This window comes from Stegastes partitus, unplaced genomic scaffold, assembly GCF_000690725.1.
Source record: "Stegastes partitus isolate 25-593 unplaced genomic scaffold, Stegastes_partitus-1.0.2 Scaffold233, whole genome shotgun sequence".
NCBI classification, from domain to species: Eukaryota; Metazoa; Chordata; class Actinopteri; family Pomacentridae; genus Stegastes; species Stegastes partitus.
In genome coordinates this window covers 288,800-310,538 of record NW_007577964.1, presented here as the reverse complement: position 1 = coordinate 310,538, position 21,739 = coordinate 288,800, and the positions used below count along the sequence as shown (strand labels likewise).

The 21,739-nt window shown below is 43.0% G+C and overlaps 2 protein-coding genes across 4 annotated transcripts in view; both read left to right on the top strand.

Moving 5' to 3' along the window:
- The window catches only part of LOC103357032 (pleckstrin homology domain-containing family G member 3), a 33,533-nt gene extending 14,962 nt beyond the window's left edge, over positions 1-18,571 (top strand). Inside the window, exons 3-19 of one of the 3 annotated variants that reach the window (XM_008281410.1) lie at positions 2,025-2,566; positions 5,300-5,400; positions 7,110-7,179; positions 7,270-7,316; positions 7,411-7,561; positions 7,879-8,010; positions 9,162-9,344; positions 9,483-9,575; positions 10,915-11,001; positions 11,109-11,139; positions 11,792-11,893; positions 12,061-12,093; positions 12,920-12,930; positions 13,292-13,585; positions 14,448-14,564; positions 15,524-16,979; positions 17,101-18,571. In XM_008281410.1, the coding sequence (XP_008279632.1) occupies positions 2,025-2,566; positions 5,300-5,400; positions 7,110-7,179; positions 7,270-7,316; positions 7,411-7,561; positions 7,879-8,010; positions 9,162-9,344; positions 9,483-9,575; positions 10,915-11,001; positions 11,109-11,139; positions 11,792-11,893; positions 12,061-12,093; positions 12,920-12,930; positions 13,292-13,585; positions 14,448-14,564; positions 15,524-16,979; positions 17,101-17,756 (4,106 nt within the window). In that variant the 3' untranslated portion in view covers positions 17,757-18,571. Of the gene's footprint in view, positions 1-2,024; positions 2,567-5,299; positions 5,401-7,109; positions 7,180-7,269; positions 7,317-7,410; positions 7,562-7,878; positions 8,011-9,161; positions 9,345-9,482; positions 9,576-10,914; positions 11,002-11,108; positions 11,140-11,791; positions 11,894-12,060; positions 12,094-12,919; positions 12,931-13,291; positions 13,673-14,447; positions 14,565-15,523; positions 16,980-17,100 lie in introns of all 3 variants that reach the window. The other 2 variants (XM_008281409.1, XM_008281411.1) reach the window with 2 other exon arrangements.
- Positions 18,572-19,523: 952 nt separating this feature from the next.
- xgb (x globin) overlaps positions 19,524-21,739 on the top strand; it is an 11,876-nt gene continuing 9,660 nt past the window's right edge. The window contains exon 1 of the mRNA XM_008281407.1: positions 19,524-19,829. Coding sequence (XP_008279629.1) covers positions 19,642-19,829 — 188 coding nt within the window. The 5' untranslated portion in view covers positions 19,524-19,641. The remainder of the gene's footprint in view (positions 19,830-21,739) is intronic.

The following is a 21,739-nucleotide window of genomic DNA, read 5'->3' as shown; positions in this document are numbered from 1 at the left end:
GCCCAAAACTAAAAGCAAAGACAGAAGTGGCAAAGGAAGCAGATGCCTCGTTCTAATTCATCGTGGTGTAGTGAGTGTAATAGCTCACCACTACACTCCCTTTACACCATCAACCCTGTGATTTGTCACGGCGCGTAAACAGAGCTTTCTCTAGTGGTCAGCTTCTGCTTGCCAGCTCATCTGTTTCTCCCAGTGAGGTTTTGCATGGGAAAAGTGTTGTTGGGAAGGCTTGGTGTGGATTGTGCAGCAAGTAGTGTAGTGTGAACTACATGAGCTCAGTACTGACTCATGGAAAGTTTCAGCATGCCAAGAGGTGTGTGTGTGTGTAGTTGTGTGTGTGAATGAACTGAAAGGCAGTTTGACTTTTCCTGTGAAGCCCATCATCCAGCTGCACATCCCGCTTTTCTCAAGACTTCATAAATCACTGACTTTGGGCTCTTCCCATGCTCTTATGTGAAATGTTTGGCTTGTTTAACATTATTTATTCCAAGGAGAACCATAGAGGTCTGTATGTTCTGTATGAGAAATAAAGTGAGTCACAAGTTAGCCAAATAGTTCAAGGTGAATCAGTGTAGTGTGGCTGCATCCTCGTACAGAACGATACTAAGAATAAAACACGTTTTCTCTGCAACATCAGGATTTTATTAAACCTGCTCACCAGTGATGCATATCTATCAAAGGAGATATTAAAGTTGAAAGCTTGTCAACACTGGCACAGAATAAAATAGAGCATATTTCAGGCTCATGACATAAGCTACATCTGTGGGCTATCAACACCAAATTATCCTCTCCAGCTCCACTTGGCAATATCACCTATCTAAGACTGTGCACGTAATGATTTGCTTAATGATGGTTTCAGCCTCATAGATTTCCATTTATTAGCCTGAAGTCAAATCACGTGACAAAGCTTCATTTCTTTAGCTGGGCAGAATGGTTTTGACCTCTTTGCACTCTAAATATTAAGGAAATGGAGCTCTCTGCACAGTGGCCTCTCAGTGCTTCATTGTCACACCACCATGACTTCATTCATATATATATCTGTCTATATATATATATATATATATGTAGGAAACATTTGTGAGGAAAATTCCCCATCTGGCCAGGAAGGATGTGAAACTGAGTATGGACTCCATTTCTCTTAAATTCAGACATAGCTCCATAAAGACACATAAACAAAGCTCCTGTTCCCTTTACCCATTTTTTTTTTTCTTCTCATCAGTTTCCCCCCCTCTCTGTTTTTCCAAGGTTCAGCCTTCAGTATTCAGGAGAGCAAGAGGAAATGGCTGGGTTTTCCATAGAATAGGCAGTGTTGTAATTAGGCCATGTCAGTAATGATTTGAGAGAGGCTTTTTACTGTAAGCCACTCCTCGGCATCTTAGTCAGGGAGCAGTTGCACAGAGCTTCAAAAGCTGTCTCTTATTGATTCTCGGACAACAGTCTGTTCAGCATTGCTAGAATGTTTATAGAATTTGGACCCTGATTGTGAATAGTCTGCTTGGTGGAAGAATGCATCCTTCAAGACAATGTAAAGCACATCTGTTTTTTATCCAAACTTGTCTTAAGTGTCTAATAGTTCACCTTCCTGACTCCAATGAAATATAATAAATCTGCTAAATATCGCTCCATTGAGTTGTTTGCTCTTGGGAGCTGCATATCTAAGGAAATACCGACACAATACATCAATAGATGGGCAATTTACTTTTAGCAGTTTCATCTAAACTACTTAAGTTATCTTAAACACTCCTGTGTAGCTCCACAGCGGCTGTCAATAAAAGATGAGTTACAGGTCAATTGCCAGGTATTCAAACACATAAATATGGTTGATGATATTACAAGAAAAAACCTAATGATAAGTATTTAAAGAGCTTACATTACACTACATTACATTCATTGCCATCCAATCTTTTAAACTCCTACACTTGCTTATAAAACATTTTTTAAATCGTGTATTGTGTCTGCCTGTAGGTTTCCCTTTGGCATTCTTAAATGCTGACACCTACCCTCTGTTATTGTTCTTCTCCCAGAATCTCCTCAGCTGTCCTCATCCCTCCCCACCAGTGAACATGTCCAGGAAAGCGTCGATTTGGGCCCCGACTGTTACGGCCAGGTTTGTGTGGAGCCACTGGACGGAGAGGGTGACCGTCCAGTGAGCCTGGTGTCCACCCTGTCCTCCGGTTCATCCCGTGATAGTCGCAGCCTGTTTGGGAGCACAGTGGCCCTTCCTTCCTCCACCACACCACCCATACCGAGCGAGGAGGACATCGACTTGGAACTGAGCCCGGCAGAAAGCACCAGAGAGCAGGCCGGGAGCCAGAGTCCCACCCTGGCAGGTTCCAGAGGCCGCTGGCAGGAACAGCTGGAGCCCAGGGTGATCAGCAACCAGTGGAACAACAACAACGCCACCGCCAACAGGAAGGCTATTGGCGAAATACCTCACATCCCCGCCTCACCTGTCGTCACGGGCACCATGGCGCCCAACCCAAAGTTGACCTATGTGGACCGTGTTGTCATGGAGATCATCGAGACAGAGCGCATGTACGTCAAGGACCTGCGCAGCATCGTGGAGGTGAGTGGATGTCAGGGTTCTGGTGGCTACACGCACACACCGAATTTTCCGTTACCGTTATTGTTTTTCAGTTACAGCCAAGTATTCACCTCCAGCCAACCGTTTCATATTATAGCGAGTAAATCATCTGCGTTCTGTGTATTTAAAGCACATGTTTGACTTGGATTAAAATGCAGCGATGACTTAATGTCTGCAGCGCTCTTTAAGGGTGATTTACTGAATCTGGACAGCCAGGGGCAAAAATAGGGGAATTTTTATTCAGTGGCTGTTAAGGGCAGATAACGTCTGCTGTGTTCCAAACAGCTGTTTGTGGCTACAAACGGCTCTGGTACTTGTAAGACACCCACTGGATTTTTCTTTTTCTTCACCAGGTTCCGTTCAGATTTTCTGATTTCTCTAAACAAATCAGCCAGATGACAAAAAATGTTCGCCTGACATCTGGCAATTGTGTGCTTTGTTTATAGATTAGTTTGTGGAGAGGAAGGCTGTCGAGCATTTTATGATCTGGTTATAGTGTTTTGTATAAACCATTTGGGATATTTACAATCCAGTGAAAGTTTACAGCCTGTAGCCCGCGATTATGGACTTTGCTCATATGTGGTGTTCAGTTACTGATATCTGGAGTCAAAGTGGGATACAGTGCAGGTCTGTAACGGCATGAGTCTTCGGCGTTATGATCTTAGTTAAAGACACTTCATCTAAAAGATGCAAAGAGTGTAAAAAGAGCCAGGGATGACTTTGACACTCAATGGACGACTTGCTTCTTATTATGTTTTCTACCTTCGTAGTCTGGAAAAGTCTTCCAGACAGAGAAGCCTTCTTGGCCCTCAATCTTTCCTGGTCTTGCAAAGAAACAGGAGCAGTCTGCAGTCGGTCTCCAGTGCACCAGTGGTAATGGCTTTAACATGTGAGGCATGAGACTGACTGGCAGTAATCCAGCTAGCACCTCTCCTCACCTTGTCTCAGACTGTGCTGGCGTCGAACATTTGCTGTGGGAGGGAATGCTGCCCCTGTTGCAGCTTAAGCAACGACTTGCTCCTGACAAACACTTTCAGGACTTCTAACTATTTCATTTGACAAGAGCAGCAGCCCAGTCTGGTCTTGCCCCAGTCACACAGTCACACTGCTGCAAGCTCCAAGCCAGCCTGAGCTCTCAGGCCCTCCCAGCCAACACAAACACCTCCATCTTTGCACCAACTGAAGAAATAACACAGATGAAAGGAGAGCAGTTGAGTTTTCCATAGGCTACACTGTGGGAACACAGTCGAGTACAGATGTGTCCTTTATCGTTTTATGATTACTGTATGGCTTCAGTCGTTTTGATTCTGTGCAGCTTGTTTTAATTTCACACCAAGCCTTGGCTCTGACAGATACGTGTGAAGCTCTTCCTTCAATTTGCAATGTTGCTTTAGCAACCTAATTCACAGCTTCCACTCGATTTTGACACTGTACTTCTGAGCAGCTGTAAGGCAAGTCCTTTTCCTGGTTTTTCTGTCTAGCTTATCACTTACACCCATTCTTAAACCTCTCTCTCTCTTAACTGTCTATCTGTGGGATAACGTTTTGAGAGCAGCTGTTTGACCGCAGCTGGTCTCACATGCCTAAATGCATCCCAACACCTGGCCTGGACACACCCAGAATCATCATGCTCAACATTGTTGACACAAGAATGAGTCCAGTGCTTGTTATTTTCAGAAAGCGCTAAGAGATCGCTCATTGTAGTTTTTATTTAACTCTGGATATAACTGTAATGTGAGCAGTACTACATGGGCAGAACATCCATGCCTGTTATATCATCAACAGTAGCCTCTAAACTATGAGACACCATTAAATCTCATAGTGTGCTAAAGGTCACAAGTGTATAGTGTAACACCAGTGGTGAGTTTTTTCTATAGGAGACTATGAGACGCCCTGCTGACTATAAGTCAGCATTGCTCTTGCTGCACTGGAATTCTCCATAGATGGTGGGCTGCAGTTCATTCAGTTGTGTGATGCGATGACTCTACTCGTAATCCGTGCTGTCCGGCAGGCCTGCTGAGTGTATGTGTGTCTGTATATGCACCACATCATCTGGGAGGCGGTGTGTGTGAGCAGGCTGTTTACTGCTGTCCTCTTTATTTAGTGTCTGTGTGTTTGTCTCGTTAAAATACTCCTTTGCTTGCTTGAAGTTGTTTGTTTAACACATGAGTGTGTAATTGACCAAGAGAAAGGGTAATCATTCAGATGTTGGCATATTTGACTTTGGTGTTTAAGATATTTTTATCTACTTCTGAATCCTCCTGAGGTCCGGAGGGAGTCTGGTTCTGGGAGAGGAACACTGTGCTGGTGTGTCTAGCCTGGATATAACAGAACCTTTTCCAGAGAGTCACGCTGTTCCCTGGTCTGCGGAACAAATCCTTAAAAGGATCCGTTCAGCATCACAGAACTAACTTGTGAACAATGATACGGCTTTTTTTTAACACAGGAAAGCCTTGACATCCTGATACAAAACATACATTTTTATGCACATTAAATCACATGTTATAGCATCTAAAACAAGCAATCAGCTGGAACAACCAAATGCCAGGTGAAAACACATCACTCAGCACAGAAGAATAGAAGGAAAAGTGTTTCTCTGTAAACATGCTCCCTCTGTTGGTAAGAATTTGGAAGTGCCCGTGTGTTGCTTGACCATTTTACCAAATGTTAATATGAGCTTTTAAGTCAAACTCCATCTCTTTACTGTTTTTCCAGGACTACTTGGCACACATCATCGACATGTCCAACCTTCCCATACGGCCGGAGCAAGTGTGCTCTCTGTTTGGAAACATAGAGGACATCTATGAGTTTAACAGGTAAATCCTCCTTCTTAATGCAAATACCAGTATTCGCCTCACTTCCCTTCTCAGTGCTTTCTTGTAGGATTTTTTGCAAAACAGCAATACAGAAAAAAGATGCTGTGTTATCACTGAAGAGGCAGTATTTAGATTCACAGCAGAGCAGAAGAAGCCGTGAGCAGTCATTGGTGTAATTACTTCCCTGTGCAATCCATTTGGCCAAGGAATGTTTTTGTGCGCTTTCATGTGTGTGTTGTGTGATTTTCTGCCGTTAGATAATGCAGCATATCAGAACAGTTAAGAATGGATGGATGATGCGTGACTTCTTTTCCTTCTCTCGCTGCTAACACTTAAAACAATGCCACGAATCACATTACAGTTCAGGCACTTTCGCAATTATGGGAAAAACATAGGAAATGGTGGTGCAGCTGGCTGTACGTTTTATCATCATATGTCAGCAAGTGCTCATTGCTGATCACGCTTGCTTGCCAAAACACACATTAACATTCCTTTTCTCCTCTCATAGTTAGAAGCCTCCCTGGTAATGCCAAGACTATTGAAGCACCCATAGAAAAGATGACATTTTAAAATACTTTTTAATGACTTTCTGACCAGCTGTACTGGAGTGAGAGAAACATAATGACAGATTTTGTATTCAAAAGTCCATGTAGTGCCATTTTCAGAGAGGAGGGTTTTCCTCTTTTCACAGGATTGCATCGCACTAAAAATAGTGATCTATTACAGTATTTTAAGGTGGAAATCTTTGCAGCAGCAAGTGAGCCGATGCCATATGTTTGCTTATTATTGCCGCAGAGTTGTGGTCATTTGTAGGAGGCTGTCCAGAGGAAAATAGATTTCTGCTCTAAGAGAATTTACAGCCTTCTTTGCAGTATGCACGACACACTCACCTATTTGTGCACAGTGGTTTGTATCATTACCCTACATTTGACATTGACAGTAGGTGATAAACAGTCCTGCTTTCGTCCTAGATTTTTTTATTTCTTTGTATCGCTTAACCCTCTCCAAGCTGTAAATACTGTTGACCTAGCAATCATGCCGCATGAACAAATATTGACACTGCGTCCATAAAAAAAAAACCCACCAGCGCCAATCCTTTTCTCACTGTTCCGTGAACACGCTGGCACCTTTGCTGCTAATCGTTTTCCGTCAAGAATCCCAGGCTTTGATCCAAAGTTTGAAATGCTTTGTGATGTGTTGTGTTTGACTCTCATGTTTCCATGTGTTATGTTACCTGAACGTCTTTCGTGTAGAGTGTTTGTGGTCATTAGTGATCAGGTTTGTGTTTTCTTGCAGTTGTATTTTTCCACAGTAATCCACCATTCATGTGTGCTCCTTCAGTCAAGCGCATTTTAAAGAGGTGATGTCACAGCTCGTAAAGCATAAAGTACATCTTGCAGCTTTGGGTCTCTCAAGCGCTAAATAAAGCTTGTTTTTGATGGGACTGTGGGCATGAAGAATTCCAAGTCGAATGCATGTTCTCAGTCCAAACATGCACAGACTCTTGTTTAGCAGTGTGTAGCGCCCTCTGCTGGTGCCTTTCATAGCAAAACTCAAACATCACTGAAGGTTAAAACAGACTTCACTACCATAGTAAAAGTATTAGTATTGATTTATCCATGGTTGCTACTAAGTACTCCTTCCTTATTTACTACCTTTGCTTGTAATCTATCATTGTTTTCATGGTATTGCTGCGATCTGCATTTCAGTGAATTGCTGCAGTCCTTGGACATGTGTGAGAATGACCCTGTGGCTATTGCTCAATGCTTTGTAAATAAGGTGAGCGAAACTGTTTTTACTTATTTACAGCAATATCAGTTCCTCAAATAACACACTGCTGATGTTTGTGTCTGATCTGTGTTTCTCCAGAGCGAATACTTTGAAATCTACACCCAGTATTGCACCAACTATCCCAAGTAAGTAGCAAGAAGATGTTCCTGCTACATCGTTTTGTTGTTAATGTAATGTGCTTGAACGTGTTGACTAATGTTGTTCTTTGCTGTCCTTCAGCTCAGTGGCAGCCCTGACAGATTGCATGAGGAGTAAAACTTTAGCCAAGTTCTTCAGGGATCGGCAGGCGACACTGAAGCGCTCCCTCCCTTTGGGCTCCTACCTGCTGAAGCCAGTTCAGAGGATCCTGAAGTATCACCTGCTGCTTCAGGTACAGAATGATTCATACTGCTTCAGCGCAACTTTTCCTTTAGATTTCCTTTAGATTCATGATTATGCTCTTATAAACAATGGCCTAATTTTTGTGGACTATGGTGAAACAGTGTCGCTCACTGAATAATGACTATGAGTGGTAAACAGTTGAACAAAAGAGGGATTTTTTTAATCCCCTTGAGGCTAAAATGTATATAGCATTTTGATGAGGTAAAAACAGCTGTTTAATCATACAAAGATTGATAGGGATACACATTTTCTTTGTTTGTGGCAGGATTGGACCTTGTTTAATAACCTCCTTGATCTTTTTTAAAGGAAATCGCAAAGCACTTTGACCCGGATGAGGAGGGCTATGAGGTGATTCAGGAGGCCATAGACACCATGACAGGAGTGGCCTGGTACATCAACGACATGAAGAGGAAGCATGAACATGCTGTCAGAGTGCAGGTCAGATGGAATTGCCTCACATCCACACCACCATGCTTTTCAAGAGATGAATTTCTATCGTTGCTGCGTACCGTAAATTCTGGACTATTGAGCGCACCTGAATATAAGCTGCACCCACTAACTTTTTAAAAAGAAAACACATTTCGTACATATACAGGCCGCACTTGTCTATAAGCTGCAGGTTTCCACGTTGTAACATGAGATATTTACAAAGAAAGATGTTACACAGAAAGATTTTTTAAACTTTTAGTTAAATACATACCGGTAACATACACAAATGCTTTTTTCCCGAACAGTCTGCAACACGGCTGGTTAAAAAAATACAGTCGCCTACCAGGAAAAGTCACTGATCGCTATCTTCATCTTCCTCCTGTGCACTAAAACCACTAAAGTCGTCTTCTTCAGCGTCGGAATTAAACAGCCTCAGAATTACTTCGTCACACACTTCCTCAATCTCTCCTTCGTTCTTAATGTCACTTTTATCTCGAGGCAAATTCGTAAAACTCGTAAAAATCCAGAAAATTAGCCGCGTCATTGTTTAAGCCGCAGTGTTCGAAGTGTGTGGAAAAAAGTCGCGGCTTATAGTCCGGAATTTACGGTAGTTCTCTGATGATGAGCAGCTCTGTTACACACTCTACACTCTACATCTACTCCCCCATTCTTCAGGGACTAAAAGAGATTTTCTTGTACCTCTGTTGTGCACTACTACTGTTGCTCTCGCTGCTCCTCTGCAGGCCTGGAGGGCTCAAAGTCATTTCTTTCATCGATTTATTCCACATATTTGCTTTTCTCAGCAAGGCAACCGTCTGTGACTTCTATCCCTTCCATAAATATGTATTTTAAAGCTCCAGTTTTCTAAGCAGAAATTGCCCGAGGCGAATCCTTGAATGCTCACATTTTGGGTTTAACCTAAATGCTTCTCTGGAGTCGAGTTAAATTTTAAACGGAACTTTGCAGCCTTGTAATGATTTCTTTGGTTTAAGTCACTGACTGAGTGGCCGCTTCACCTTGCTGGTTTTCTCTATACAGGTGTTGAGTCAGGGTTACAAGTAAAAGCTGCCACGAGCCTGACACGTCTGATCTTTTGTGTTAAAAGAACATGGCTGACAGCGTATGTGTAAGCGTGTGTGTGCTTTCATGCTCGTCTGTAGGAGATACAGTCACTTCTGATCAACTGGAAGGGCTCTGACCTGACCACCTATGGAGAGCTGGTGCTAGAGGGCACCTTTCATGTGCTGAGGGCCAAGAACACCCGCACACTCTTCCTCTTTGAAAAGATGCTCCTCATTACCAAGAAAAGAGGGGAACATTATGTCTACAAGATCCATATCTCGGTATGTTTTTTTGAAATCATTTAAATTGATAAGTGATTGTACTGTTAAAATTATATATATATGTGCAGAAAATACAGCAACAGCTAAACTACACTGGGTGAAACTTTCTCTTCATCGCTACGTTTTTTGTGGTTTCAGTGCTCCACCTTAATGCTACTCGACAGCGCCAAAGATCCCCTGCTCTTCAGTGTTATCCATTTCAAGCGTCCCAAACAACCCCATACAGTGCAGGTAAATACAGCGTGTCCACACCAGTAACTCTCTCATGTCCTGCATCACACTCTCACTACACAGAACATACGGCTTTCCAGTCAGTTTTGGGGATATCATAAGTCACCTAAGCACTAAAGCAGAGTGATTTGTACTCAGGTTTATTTTGTACTCGTACACATACAGTGCTCTCCAAAAATCTGGGACCACATCAAACATTGGTCATATTTTCATGCAAACCTGGAAATAATTAAAACGTTTAAGGATTTGGAAACATTTAAAAACACAAGAAGTTGTAACATTTAAAATGAAGAGGAAAGATTAAAGATTCTGGGCTATTTATTGGTCAGCAATACAATTTAAGCAGCTTTAAGGCAGAAGGTGTAGGCATACAAATAAGAAACTTAGATAGTAACTTATGTTCTTTGGTGTGTATCCTATAATATGGCTGTGCCCCAAGTTGCAGATTATTAATTAGTGAAAGTTATTCTGACAAAAGAGGGGCCTTATCACCCTCAAATGACTACACTGGATGTTTCTGTGTACAACTTTATCAGTTGAATCCAAACCACAAGTCAGACAGACTAAAAGTGACCTCACCATTAGAGGATTAATAAAAGCTTTCTTTGTTCACTGGCTACTTTGGCACAAATTTACTAAATAAAGAATCTATGACTCAAATCACAAGAAGTCCTGTCAGAAGAAGACTGTCTGGTAGTGTTCTCAGAGGATGAGTCACATCTCTAAACCAGTTCTCAGGAGGGGAAACAAGGCCAAATGCTGAGTAGGCTAAGACATACCAGTATTTATCAGCTTATTTCTGATTAATCCAAATATTAGTGCCAGTAACACAAAAGTGCATGTAAATGGACAAACAGGTTAGAGAATGAGCCCAAACACACCTCAAAGTTTTGAAGAGCTACTTAAAAACCAAAGAAGACCAACTAGTTTGACCACAGTCACCTGACCTCCGATCAGCTGAACATTTATGGGGCACTTAAGCTCTTTGGAACATTTCCAGATCGTGCTGGGATGACATGGATTATCAGGTTTGAACAAATTGGTGGAGTCCATGCAGCTTGAATGCTGCTGTCATTCAAGCAAAAACGAGAAAAAATACTAAAATATTCTGAAATTCATGGACTATTGTCAGAGGCTGAACTTTGCACTCACGCTGTGAAGCTGTTATTATCCGTTGTAATGAAAACGTTGAAACAAGTGTCTGAACAAGTGGCCTCAAACATTTGGGTTCTACTGTATATACTGTAAACATGTACATTACATGTGTATATATCGACAGAGTGTGTTTTTCTGAAACACTAAGTGCCGGTTTCTAAGTGAGCAGTGTTTGTTGTTTCAGGCCAAGTCTGTTGAAGAGAAGCGTCTCTGGGCTCATCACATTAAGAGGCTCATTCTTGAGAATCACAATGCCATCGTCCCACAGAAGGTAAAAAAAAACAAAAACATTTTCCCTCACACTGGATTTCTTTCTTCTTTGCTTCTGAAGAAGGGCCTTTTATTTCAACCCACTGTGTTTTTTTTTTCTCTTTAAAGGCAAAAGAAGCTAGCCTTGACAATTCAAACTGTAAGTATTACAAACAGCATTATTCTAGTAATGCCCGGACCAATTTAACTGTTGCCATAGCAGCCAAAGATGCTGCTTATTGTTAGTTTGTGTTGTTTGTTATCCTTGCAGAAGTGCTCTTTGTGTCTGTGGGAACGGTCAGATAAATTCAGTCACAACAGAAAAGACATTACAGATGATACAGACGTTTATTAACCAAGTCAAATGATACACACGTTATATTATCTGGATTTGCTTAACAGAGCCATACTACATACTGTGCTCACAAAAATTAAGCATTTACTCGCCCTTTCATAGACCACTCAGGCCTCACAAAGCACTGCCACACTGTGTTGCTGTTGACTCACAATCTTGCTACACACAAACAATCCTGTTGAGTTTGCTATTATTGCCTACGGAGAGTAAAAATTACCAAACAACTAAGCAGAAAGAGAATACTCTCCACAAGCGTATGATAAAAAAAACAACAACAGTCTATTTCGATTCACTGCAAACTGGTTCTTATAAAAGAGAAAGGTGGTTTATCGTCAGTGGAAAATACGGAAAAATAATTTGCTGAGATGGCATAGCCTATAACCCATCCATCTATCTGGAGAAAATTGTTTTTGTAATTGCAGCTTTGATTGTAATTATATATCCCTCCTCTGCTCAGATCCAGGGAAGTACCAGTATAGTCCTGAGAGGCTAAAGAAAGCAGAGTCCTGCCAGGCTGACGACTTCCTTCTTGTAGGACGAAATGGGAGGAGGAGATCAGGTACAAGACCCCCCTGTTCGTCTTTGATCTATATATACAACAACTCTCTTTATAATAGCGAAAGAATAAAACATATTTAGGACTAAGAGAGTAGTTTTGTCTGCTCTTAATTGCTACCTGCACCTCTACTGAGCTATCCAATTTTTTTTTAATTTCTCCCTTTTTAGAGCCGGCTAAACAAATCACAAGGAGCACAAAAGGTTGGTACATTGTTCGGTTTTTGTTTGCATCACTTGAGTAGGATTTTGGCAGACAAAGGGCCAGATTCATTAACGGTGGTTCAGTTTGATCCACATTCTGGCTGCCGTCCAGTGGTCCAGCAGCCCCACCGCCCCTTACCAAGGTTATTTTGTGGCCGCTGGATAAGAGCCGTTCACATCTCTGTTGCCCTTGTGCTTTGTTCTCCTTCAAAGACACCTGGAAAACGGATCAAAAGACACTCATTCCCACTCCACCTCACCCATAATGAAGTTAATCATATGCCACGTTGGTCGAAGGCTTTGTCGTACACGAGCTCTCTTCAGTAGTCAAATTCAGCCCTGCCCTCAGATGTGCGCGTCTTCCTGTTTTCATTGATTCTAATTGGCCATTGCGAGAGAGAAAACCTCAGTGTTGTCGTCTCCAGTTCTGCTCCGCTCTGAGTCCGGATCAATTTTTTTTAACCAATGTAATGAAGAAGCAATTTTCATGTCAACCTTCTCATCTGGGTGAGGGAGTAGGTCATCACATCCGGGCTAATTGCATCATGTCCAGTTTGAGCCTCTGAGAACAAGATGTTTCTTATCGGTATTTATCTAATCACAGGGCCTCCCTTAGGTCTGGACCAGACTAACAACTACCTCGCTCAGTCGCTGTTTGTGGAGGCAGAGATTGTGTGTCCTGACCATAATTGTATAAGATGCATGCGGTATTCAGGTTATTTTGTCACATGATGTCTGACTGGAGCATGTTTTTCTTCAGCGTTATTGACGTTCTCATTTGTTTATCTCTCTTGCCTCCTGCTCTTTATCTTTGCTCTCCATGCAGCTGTTTTGAAGGTAAGCGTCTGAATTCTAAATGTAGTCTTTTATTAAACCTTGATAAGCTTTTCCAGTCTGTTGTAGCAAAGCAGTTTATTTAGGTCACTGGGCTGTGGTGAGATATGGTTTGCCCAGTTGTGACTCAGCAGTTCAAACTTTCTATTCCAAATGAGAAAAAAAAACAACTATAAATGAGAAAGTCCAATCCTAATCTTCACACAACATACTCTGACTTGCCCTGGATTGCAAAACTCATATCTCACCCAAAGCTAAAGCTGCTTCATGATGATTCCATCCCATTTACAGCCTTGCAATCACAACATGGCTCTAGCACTGGCCTTGCAATAACAAACCACATGTCTATGACTTCACGCTACAGCATGCAGACAGTGAGGGTGCACTGCTGGGGGATAGGCGCTCCCTTCAGCCAGCCACTAGTGTCAGTACGCTGACCTCCAGTCTGTGCGAGCCCCAGGCTGGGAGGCCGTGTGTGGAGGATCTAATTCCCCGAAGGGACTCTGTGGAGCAGCTAAATCCTACTGACAGTGACCCGAAACTGGGCTCTTCCCCCAGTGAGGGAGGGCTGGAGCAGGAGAAGGCAGAGGAGGAGGAGGAGGAGGAGGAGGAAGAGGGGGAGAGTTACAAGGAAGATATACTGATGGGAGACGACCAGGTAGCCGACTTTGCCAGCTCAGTGCTGGCAGCCATCTCCTGCTGGCACTATAGAGCCAGGGCTTTGCTTTCTACTCACTTCACAACGGTGAGGGTTTCTGCCACCCACGGGTTTCCCATTTCCTGCTCCATTCCACCGGCTTACCAATACTCTCTGCCACTCTTTCTCCCACGCTGGCTCTCGTCCCTCTCCCTCTATTTTTTATTTTTTTTTTGTCATGACTACATCCAACTAACACCTGCTACCATTTGCACTGTCCACATCGAATGCCTCAGGTTGAATCCATGCTATTGAAATGCTTGAACTGAAGTTGTGTCAGACTGAAACCTAAAACTCGTACCTTGTGCATGTCTTTGCTTGTATTGTTGTCACTTTGGAGTCCAGGTAAACCCACGCTGCATGCGCCTTTCTTTTGTAATTTTATGTTTCCCTTGTGCATGCTGTTACAGAGTGCTGTGTTTCACAATTGAGGGTTTCGGGACATGATTGATGTTTTAAGCTTATGCTGTTCAAATCCTGCCTGCATTTGCATTACAACCAGTGGCTTAATGCACTCTGTTAAATGTTGTTTGACTTCAAAGGTTAATGTAGCCATCTAATTAAATGATCATTATAATAGCAGATGCTTCGCTTTTTGATCGTCGTATTTCCCCTCTGAATCTTCATAATGAAAAAGTCATTGTTAAGGTTGTTGTTACGGTAGTATTGTTTCTGATTATGAATGAATACAAATCATTTCAATAGGAAGACAATGCATTAAATGTTAAAGAAATGTGTTTCCACTGTGAAAAATTATTCTGCTACATGATCTCCCTGGAGAGTCAAAAAGGCTCAGTTTTAATGCTATGTTTTGACCTTTTAGGATGATCAGAGCAAAGATGCTCCTGAAACGACAACTACACCAAAAGAGGAGGCAGAAATTTGCAGGCAGGAAGAAAAGCATGTGGATATGGCTGTGAGAGAAACTCCCAGCACACAGGTACTTATCAAAGCCTAGAGTAATGTTTATACGCACATCCATTCAACCTCATTTCCACACGTGTCACTGAGGCCACATGACACATGTATTCACTCTATTAAAGAATGCCCATCTATCATCACACTCGCTTGTTTTCTACCTATTGTATGTTTTGAATGAGACTCTGTCAGTGTGTTTGGAGGTGTTGTTATCGCTCTGTGAGATCGCTGATTCTATACTACATTAACCTTATTAAAAAGTAAGTTTCCTACCTAATAGGCGACCTTAGCCGCGAGCACAGCATTTCTCTAAGGCCTGTTTGTCTGGAGTTATGTTCGTGCCTGCTTTATATTTACACACATCCTGCCGTCGTGTGGCCAGCACTCCCACTGAGAGAGGCGACATTGGATTTGGAGGCCAGCTACAGTTTTTTTTATCTGATCCTCATAATCGGTAACTTTGCAAAGCAGCTCCTGCATCTGAGCAGAGTTTAGGGTTGTTATTCTCCGTAACCTTATCTCCGCCACACAGCTCCAAGCTGCACTTTTTTTGCAATTACAGGCACTCCAAAAGAGCGGGAACACCTGGAAACTAATTTAGATTAATGGCGGGCGAGCTTGACATCAACAATAAGAGCACTGGTAGAGCCGCAGACGTCGCATTATATCTGAACTCGCCAAGGGTAACGAAAATGATCCAGGAAAGAGTCATTAGCAACAGGCTGCAAATGGCATCGCAGTGTCTTTGCAGTTTTTTTCCACACTTACATGTTGTACATAGAAAGAGGTCACTTTAATAAAGCTCAAGGAGGCCTAATAAGATAAAACACATCCTGCATGAGTTGTGGATGCTTTAGATTAAACTGCCTAGACGACTTTGAAAAGGGCCATTAAGCTAATGGGGAATGGAGAGTGCTTGCTATTAGAATGTGTCTTTTACTCATTATATCCCTCTTTGCAAACTCTCTTATCATGTTTCAGGTCAGTGTGCAGGAGCTGTGCCCTCTAGACTGTGTCCCTCATGCACAGAAGAGCAATCAGCTGGAGGTGGATTATTCTCAATGCCCTGAGTCTCCTGTGACCCACTACGAACAAGAAACTGAGACCCCAGAACCTCAAGATACCTCGAGAGAAACTGGAGAGGAAGAAGAAGGAGGGAGTGATTCGTCTGGTCTCCAAGTGGAGGAGACGAGCGTTCTGACAAACGGGGAGCTGTCAGAGGAGGAAGAGGAGGTGCTTTCAAATAGTAAGAGCATCTTACCGTCCTCCGTGTTGGACCAGGCGAGTGTGATAGCTGAACACTTCATCAGCAGCCTGTCCAGACGAAGCAGTCTGGTTTCAGAGGACCTGGGTTCCCTCGCCTGCCCCTCACCGTCAGTAGATAATGACGCCTTCCAAAGTCCTTCAGCCTGCATGGACTTGGAGAAAGAGACCCAGATGTTGGGCAGCTCTTCACCGAAGCCACAAGCAACTTCAGAAGTTAGTCTCTCAATGCCTGTGCATGAACCTGCACTGAACACTGTCTTGGAAGGGGAACGCAAGTCCACGCTCTCTAAACAGGATCGCCTCCTCATCCATAAAATCAGACGATACTACGAGTACGCTGAGCACCAAGATGCTAACTTCAGCATCAAACGCAGGGAAAGTCTGTCGTATATTCCAGCAGGTCTGGTTAGGCACCTGAGTCGACAGCTTAACAATGTTCCTCAGGAGAGGGCCGTCCCAGTCCACAGGAAAGGCCTCTCTAGGAACAGGCCAACTTCTTGGTCTGTCTTTGACCTTCCTGGACTGGATAAGAGTCGGAACACTGAAACTTGCCAAAAAACAGAACCACAGCGATCAGTCGCAGTAAAGGCTCGATGTCACAGCATCGCAGATGCTTCTACAGCAGAAGAAGAGTTCAGACCCTCCTCTGACATGCTCAAAGTTTGGCAAGACATGGAAAACGAAGAAGAGAGCAAGGAAGTCCATCAGATTGCAGAGGAGAACATTAGTGACTCCAGATTAGAAGTGACGCAGGATATCAGTTCAGACAGTTTAGATATTCGAACCAGTAGGCAACCAGCTCAGATTTTAGAAGAGTCTGAACTAAGCACTGCCTCAGATAGCTCCCACATGTCATCACCTACCGCAGCGTCCCAAGCTGTGGAGGGAGGATCTGGTCAGGACTGTAAGCCATGTAGGACCCACAGGCTTCAAGACAACCAGAGCCATCTACCAAAGATCATCAGCTTCAGAACAAGCATGGATGAGGACCAGATCCTACAAGACATGGGAAAGATGAAAAACAAGGTGTTCCAGCTGGCTCGTCAGTACAGTCAGCGCATTAAAAACAACAGACCTATGGTCTGGCAGAGGAACCGAGAAACTGCAAATCATCAAGGCTTCAAGAGCTTGCCTGCTGTCCACGAGGAGAAGGTGCAGATAAAGAAAAGGGGTAAATAGGGTGCAATTGATTGCCACCACTGTCTTTTGCAGTAACCTACCACTCAGACAAATGTATAGAGACAACTGAAAAGCTTTGTTTGTATGTTTGTCTGTTTCTTGTATGTATGCAGGTAAACCCAACCTGAGATTGCCTTTGAACGCTTGCGATCAGGCGGTTATCCAAGAAGTGTGTTCTCCAAGTCCAGTCCAGACCCCCAGCTCAGGAGCCAGCTCCCAGAGCACTATTACCTGCCCACAAAGCCCACAGTCGGAGATCTTCCACTGGCCTGATGTTCAGGAGCTACGCACCAAATACACAGAGACCCCTCATGCCTCAAAAGTAACCCGTAGCTGCACAGTCCCAAATGGGATGTTGGAGTCCTGTATGAACAGGTGTAATGGCTGCTCACACAAATACCACAGCTCCTCAGACCTTCACAAAGCTCTGACGGACTGTCCAGCACAACAGTCTGAAACACTACACAAGGAGAAGTGTCCAGGGGTAGAGGACTGGCCTCAGCACCAGACACAGCTCCATCCCCTGCTGTGCAGGTGGAGCTCCTTGGACCACATGTTGGGGTCTCTACCCCTCCATGAAGTGCAAAACCTTCAGGAACCTGTGAGGACCTGCTTTGCAGTCGGCAGCCTCCAAGAAGGGGACGGCCTCCTCCAGGAGGGTCTGGACAGTTCAGCAAAGTCTGCTGTCCTGAGTTCAGGGAAGACTTCAGACAGTAAACTTGTAAAAAACTTACGGGAGAAGTTCCAGAGCTTAAGCACAAGCTCATGAACACATGACTTATGTATGTTTTTATTATCAGGAACTATCACATGGAAGCATTATCTGACTGTTATCTTGTCAAAATCTATTTTTCCTGTTTTCTCTCTCAGAAGAATGCAACTTGTCTGTATAATGTTTTCAGTATGGGGGACGATTAGTGAGGATGTATGTATCAGTGTAACATAAAAGGGATATTATTGGTTATGTGTAAGGCCATGAGAGAAAAGCGTATTGCCTTTAAAGTGGTGTATTGCAATATTTATACACTGGGTATTTGTCTGCACAGTACAAAGTTTATGTTTAAATATGTATATAGTCCCCTGTATCAAATGAAAATGAAGTTCTACTTTATTATTATTATATCCATGTTTCTGATTCTCACCCACAGGTGGGGATTTTTGCTCTCGCCACTCGAGCACTGTTATCATGACCACGTAAACCGTCAGCTCAGACTGTCATGAGAAAGCAAACAGGAGCTGAAGTGTTGCTGCCAAGAGCTCTGCTGTTAGCAAAGACTCTGATTCACCAAAGAAGGTTTCCTTTTGACATTTGTTTTAATACATGTGGTCACAGCAATAATTTGCCTCCATGTTTACTGTAGCTGCTTGTAAAACTTATTACACATCACTGGAGCTTTATTTTTCTCAGTAAGTTGTATATTTTCTCGAGCGTTATTTATGGAACTGTATATTTGGGGAAGATTGGCCTTGTGTAAATACTTGACTAATAGCAACAACTTTTTACTTTTCCATTCCAGAAAACACATTGTTTCATACTTGCAGTTTCCCCTATTTTCAATAAAAAAAAATAGAAATGGTGAGTTTTCCACAGGTGCTCTGTTTGTCAGTGCTTGGTAAGTCTAAATGATACGCTACATCCATGTGAACAGGTTGGTTAAGTTCAATGTACAGCTTTACAGACAAGTCCTCTTAATAGATTTAAAGCAGCTCCATTAAACTAAGGAACCATGGTGACATTAAATGCGGTCACATTTACAGACCTTGGCTCTCTCTAACTGCTATAAAGTTTTATTAACTTCAAACATAATGGATTTTCCTAATGTTATAAGAACTGCTCATCTTTAACTGAGCTGCAGAACATTCCACAGCAGTATTTGCTCATGCATAATATGGACAGCATGTACATGAAATATTAATGATATGGAAATAAAATGACTGTTAATTTCTGTATTTTTTTAACTTTTAAGCCCAGTTTGTGGCAAATGGAGAGGTTGGGTCTTTAATATATTTATTCAATGAGATCAGAAGTAAAAGGAGAGGTTATTGAAATAGTTTTTATTCATGCAACATTGAGCTCTGTTGGATATATTTGATTATTGATGTAGAATTTACAGATCAGACTTCAATCAATGTGCTTTAATTTAAATATCAGCAAGCATAAGACTGATAGAGCTTTTGGGTGCATGTGAGTGTGCTTTTATGCATTTTTATTTTCTATATTCTATATTTGAAATGACTGCTCCGCTCAGCCTTTGTGCGTCAGGTTGCTGTGCGCCCTCAGCGCGCCGTCTCTCTCCAAAGCTGCGTCAAGTCAGCCATGAAAACACCGACTTCAATCGGAAAGCGCACAGATCCCTCCTTCAGCGTAAAGGCGTGACCGCCGCTCTTCGCTTCGCGCAACATGCGCTCATCAACAGGCGTCTTTATTTTCAGCCAATGACCAGAACTTGCGTCTCGTCAGTTCGCCGCCTTGACGCGGGTCCCTGATCTCTCCGCCGGTGGAGAGTAGTTCAAGACGCGCGCTGAGACCAGATGCATCCGCCTGTAGATTTCCGCTGACACATAAAAGTATTTAACCCAGTTTTTTTTTTTTCTCGCTCTCTTTCCTGGATTAGCACATAAAGCATCGTCGCTTCGTTTCTCTTAGATGAAGAATGGGCTGCGCAATATCAGGTTTAGCTGCAAAGTCGGAGTTTGCAGGAAGGAATACAGAGGATGCTGCTGCTGCTGCTGCTGCTGCTGCTGCTGCGCATCCCAGCGAGGATCAGATTCAGATGATCAAGGACTCGTGGAAAGTTATCCGGGACGATATAGCCAAAGTTGGGATTATTATGTTCGTCAGGTAAGATGTGGAAGCATTTTCTGTACTTTTCCGGCGTTGGTTGCGTTTCTAATAACTCAGCATTGAAGTAAACAGTCATGCAAGTGGGCTGACAAGAAGGATGGCAGATGCTGTGTTGGGTTTTAATAGGTCATATTTCTGAAATTTCATGTAGAAAGTTGTGTTTTTACTGATTCTGTTGATATCATACAAGTGAATGGGATCAAATCTGCACAATTGGCTCCCAGAATTTCAAAAAGGCCAATTTATTTCAAAGGCAGAGCGTTTCTTTACATGATAAGGAAGCCTTTTCTGGTTGACCTGATCAGACAGCTCAGTGAAACCTCTGCACCGATCTGCTGGCCCAAGACTACAAAAAGGTCTGCAGAGGGTCTCACAGATCCACTGCCATGATGACATGCCGCCTGACCTTTTCCCATCCACAAACCCTCCCTCCACCTCCACCGCCTCCCTCTGCTCTGCCTCCTGACCCACAGCTTTCCGCTGAAAAGCTCGGAGCTGAATTACCCCTCCTCCCTCCTTATCACTTCATATCACATCTAAACAGTCATTACGTAATAATCCAGGGCTCCAGGTCTACCATATAACCCACAATTAAAGGCATTAGCCATCAGGAAAACTCATTTCATCAATTAGGATGATAACCAGCATCCTGGAAAAACATCTTTGGCCCTTTGGCAGTTGGCGGGGGAATAGAATACATGAAAGAATATGGTGACAGTAACAGTTGGACAGTCTCTAGAGTAAAGAGACTGCCGGGCATGTGGTTAGAAGCCACGTCTGCCCGGGGTGTCCAGAGCAGTTGAAGGGGGCTGACCTTAGCGTGTTAGCCTGGAACTGCATGGGCTTCTTGCATGTGTTTGCCACCCCAGGGCCCCCAAGGCTGTCAAGGCCTGTATGTCCTCACTGGACAGTAATAGTTACAGTAAAACATTCACATTCAGCACCTTAGTCCTCAGCACTGACAAATCATTTCAAAAGGAGATATAGGTTTGGGCCACCGTGGTTGTGAATAATATAGATTAGAAATGAATACAGCGTCTGTGCAGTGCCAATTAAAATTCCACTTGAGTCATTTGGAGTGTTACATTGTCTGCATGTGTTATGCACGGTTGCTTGTGCACTCATGTCTACATGAGATACGCACAATGGGAGAAAATAACGAGCTGTCTGCATGTTGTCGGCGTGGTGAAATAAGAGCAGCTGCTTTGCCTTCATGAGAATGAATAGTGGGAAAGAAAATTTCACTGTCGCTTTGCCCCAGATCAGTCCTCATACGGCCTGACTTGAAGCACTTTGATCCAAAAACAAACCAAAAGGGTTACCGTTTAGACGACTTAAAAAGTTATTCAGAATGCTGGGAAATAAATCCACTTATTTCCATAATTTCTCATATAAAACATATACTGCCCTCTATACTAGTTCACATTTATCCAGAGCATGGTGGCCATGTCAATATATTGTATTTGTGTAGACCACTCTGCCTTATCGTCTGCTTGTCAAAGGCCACAGAGCTACTGATGTTTTATGGTAATAACCATTAGAGAGGCAAGCGCTACTCCAGCACTACTTCAACACCTCTATTCATCTGTGCATCTATAAAGTGTGCGCATGTTATAGAAATCTAATGCATTTATTCATGGGGACTCTGCTTTTGTGTTTCAGGTTTGAAAACCACAGGGCTTTTTCCTCTCACTGGCACAGTGCTGGAGGCCATGGGAGAAACAATAAATGTAAAAAAAAAAAAGAAAAAAAGAACAGGCTTCTGTTTGACCTGCCAGAACCATGATTATTTGAAGTCCGAATTTATTATTAATGCCTAACTCGGTGATACAGAGCAGCACCACAGATGTTCAGGTTGTGTGTGTAGGAAAATAGCTAACAGGCAAACACAATTTAGGTATTTTTAT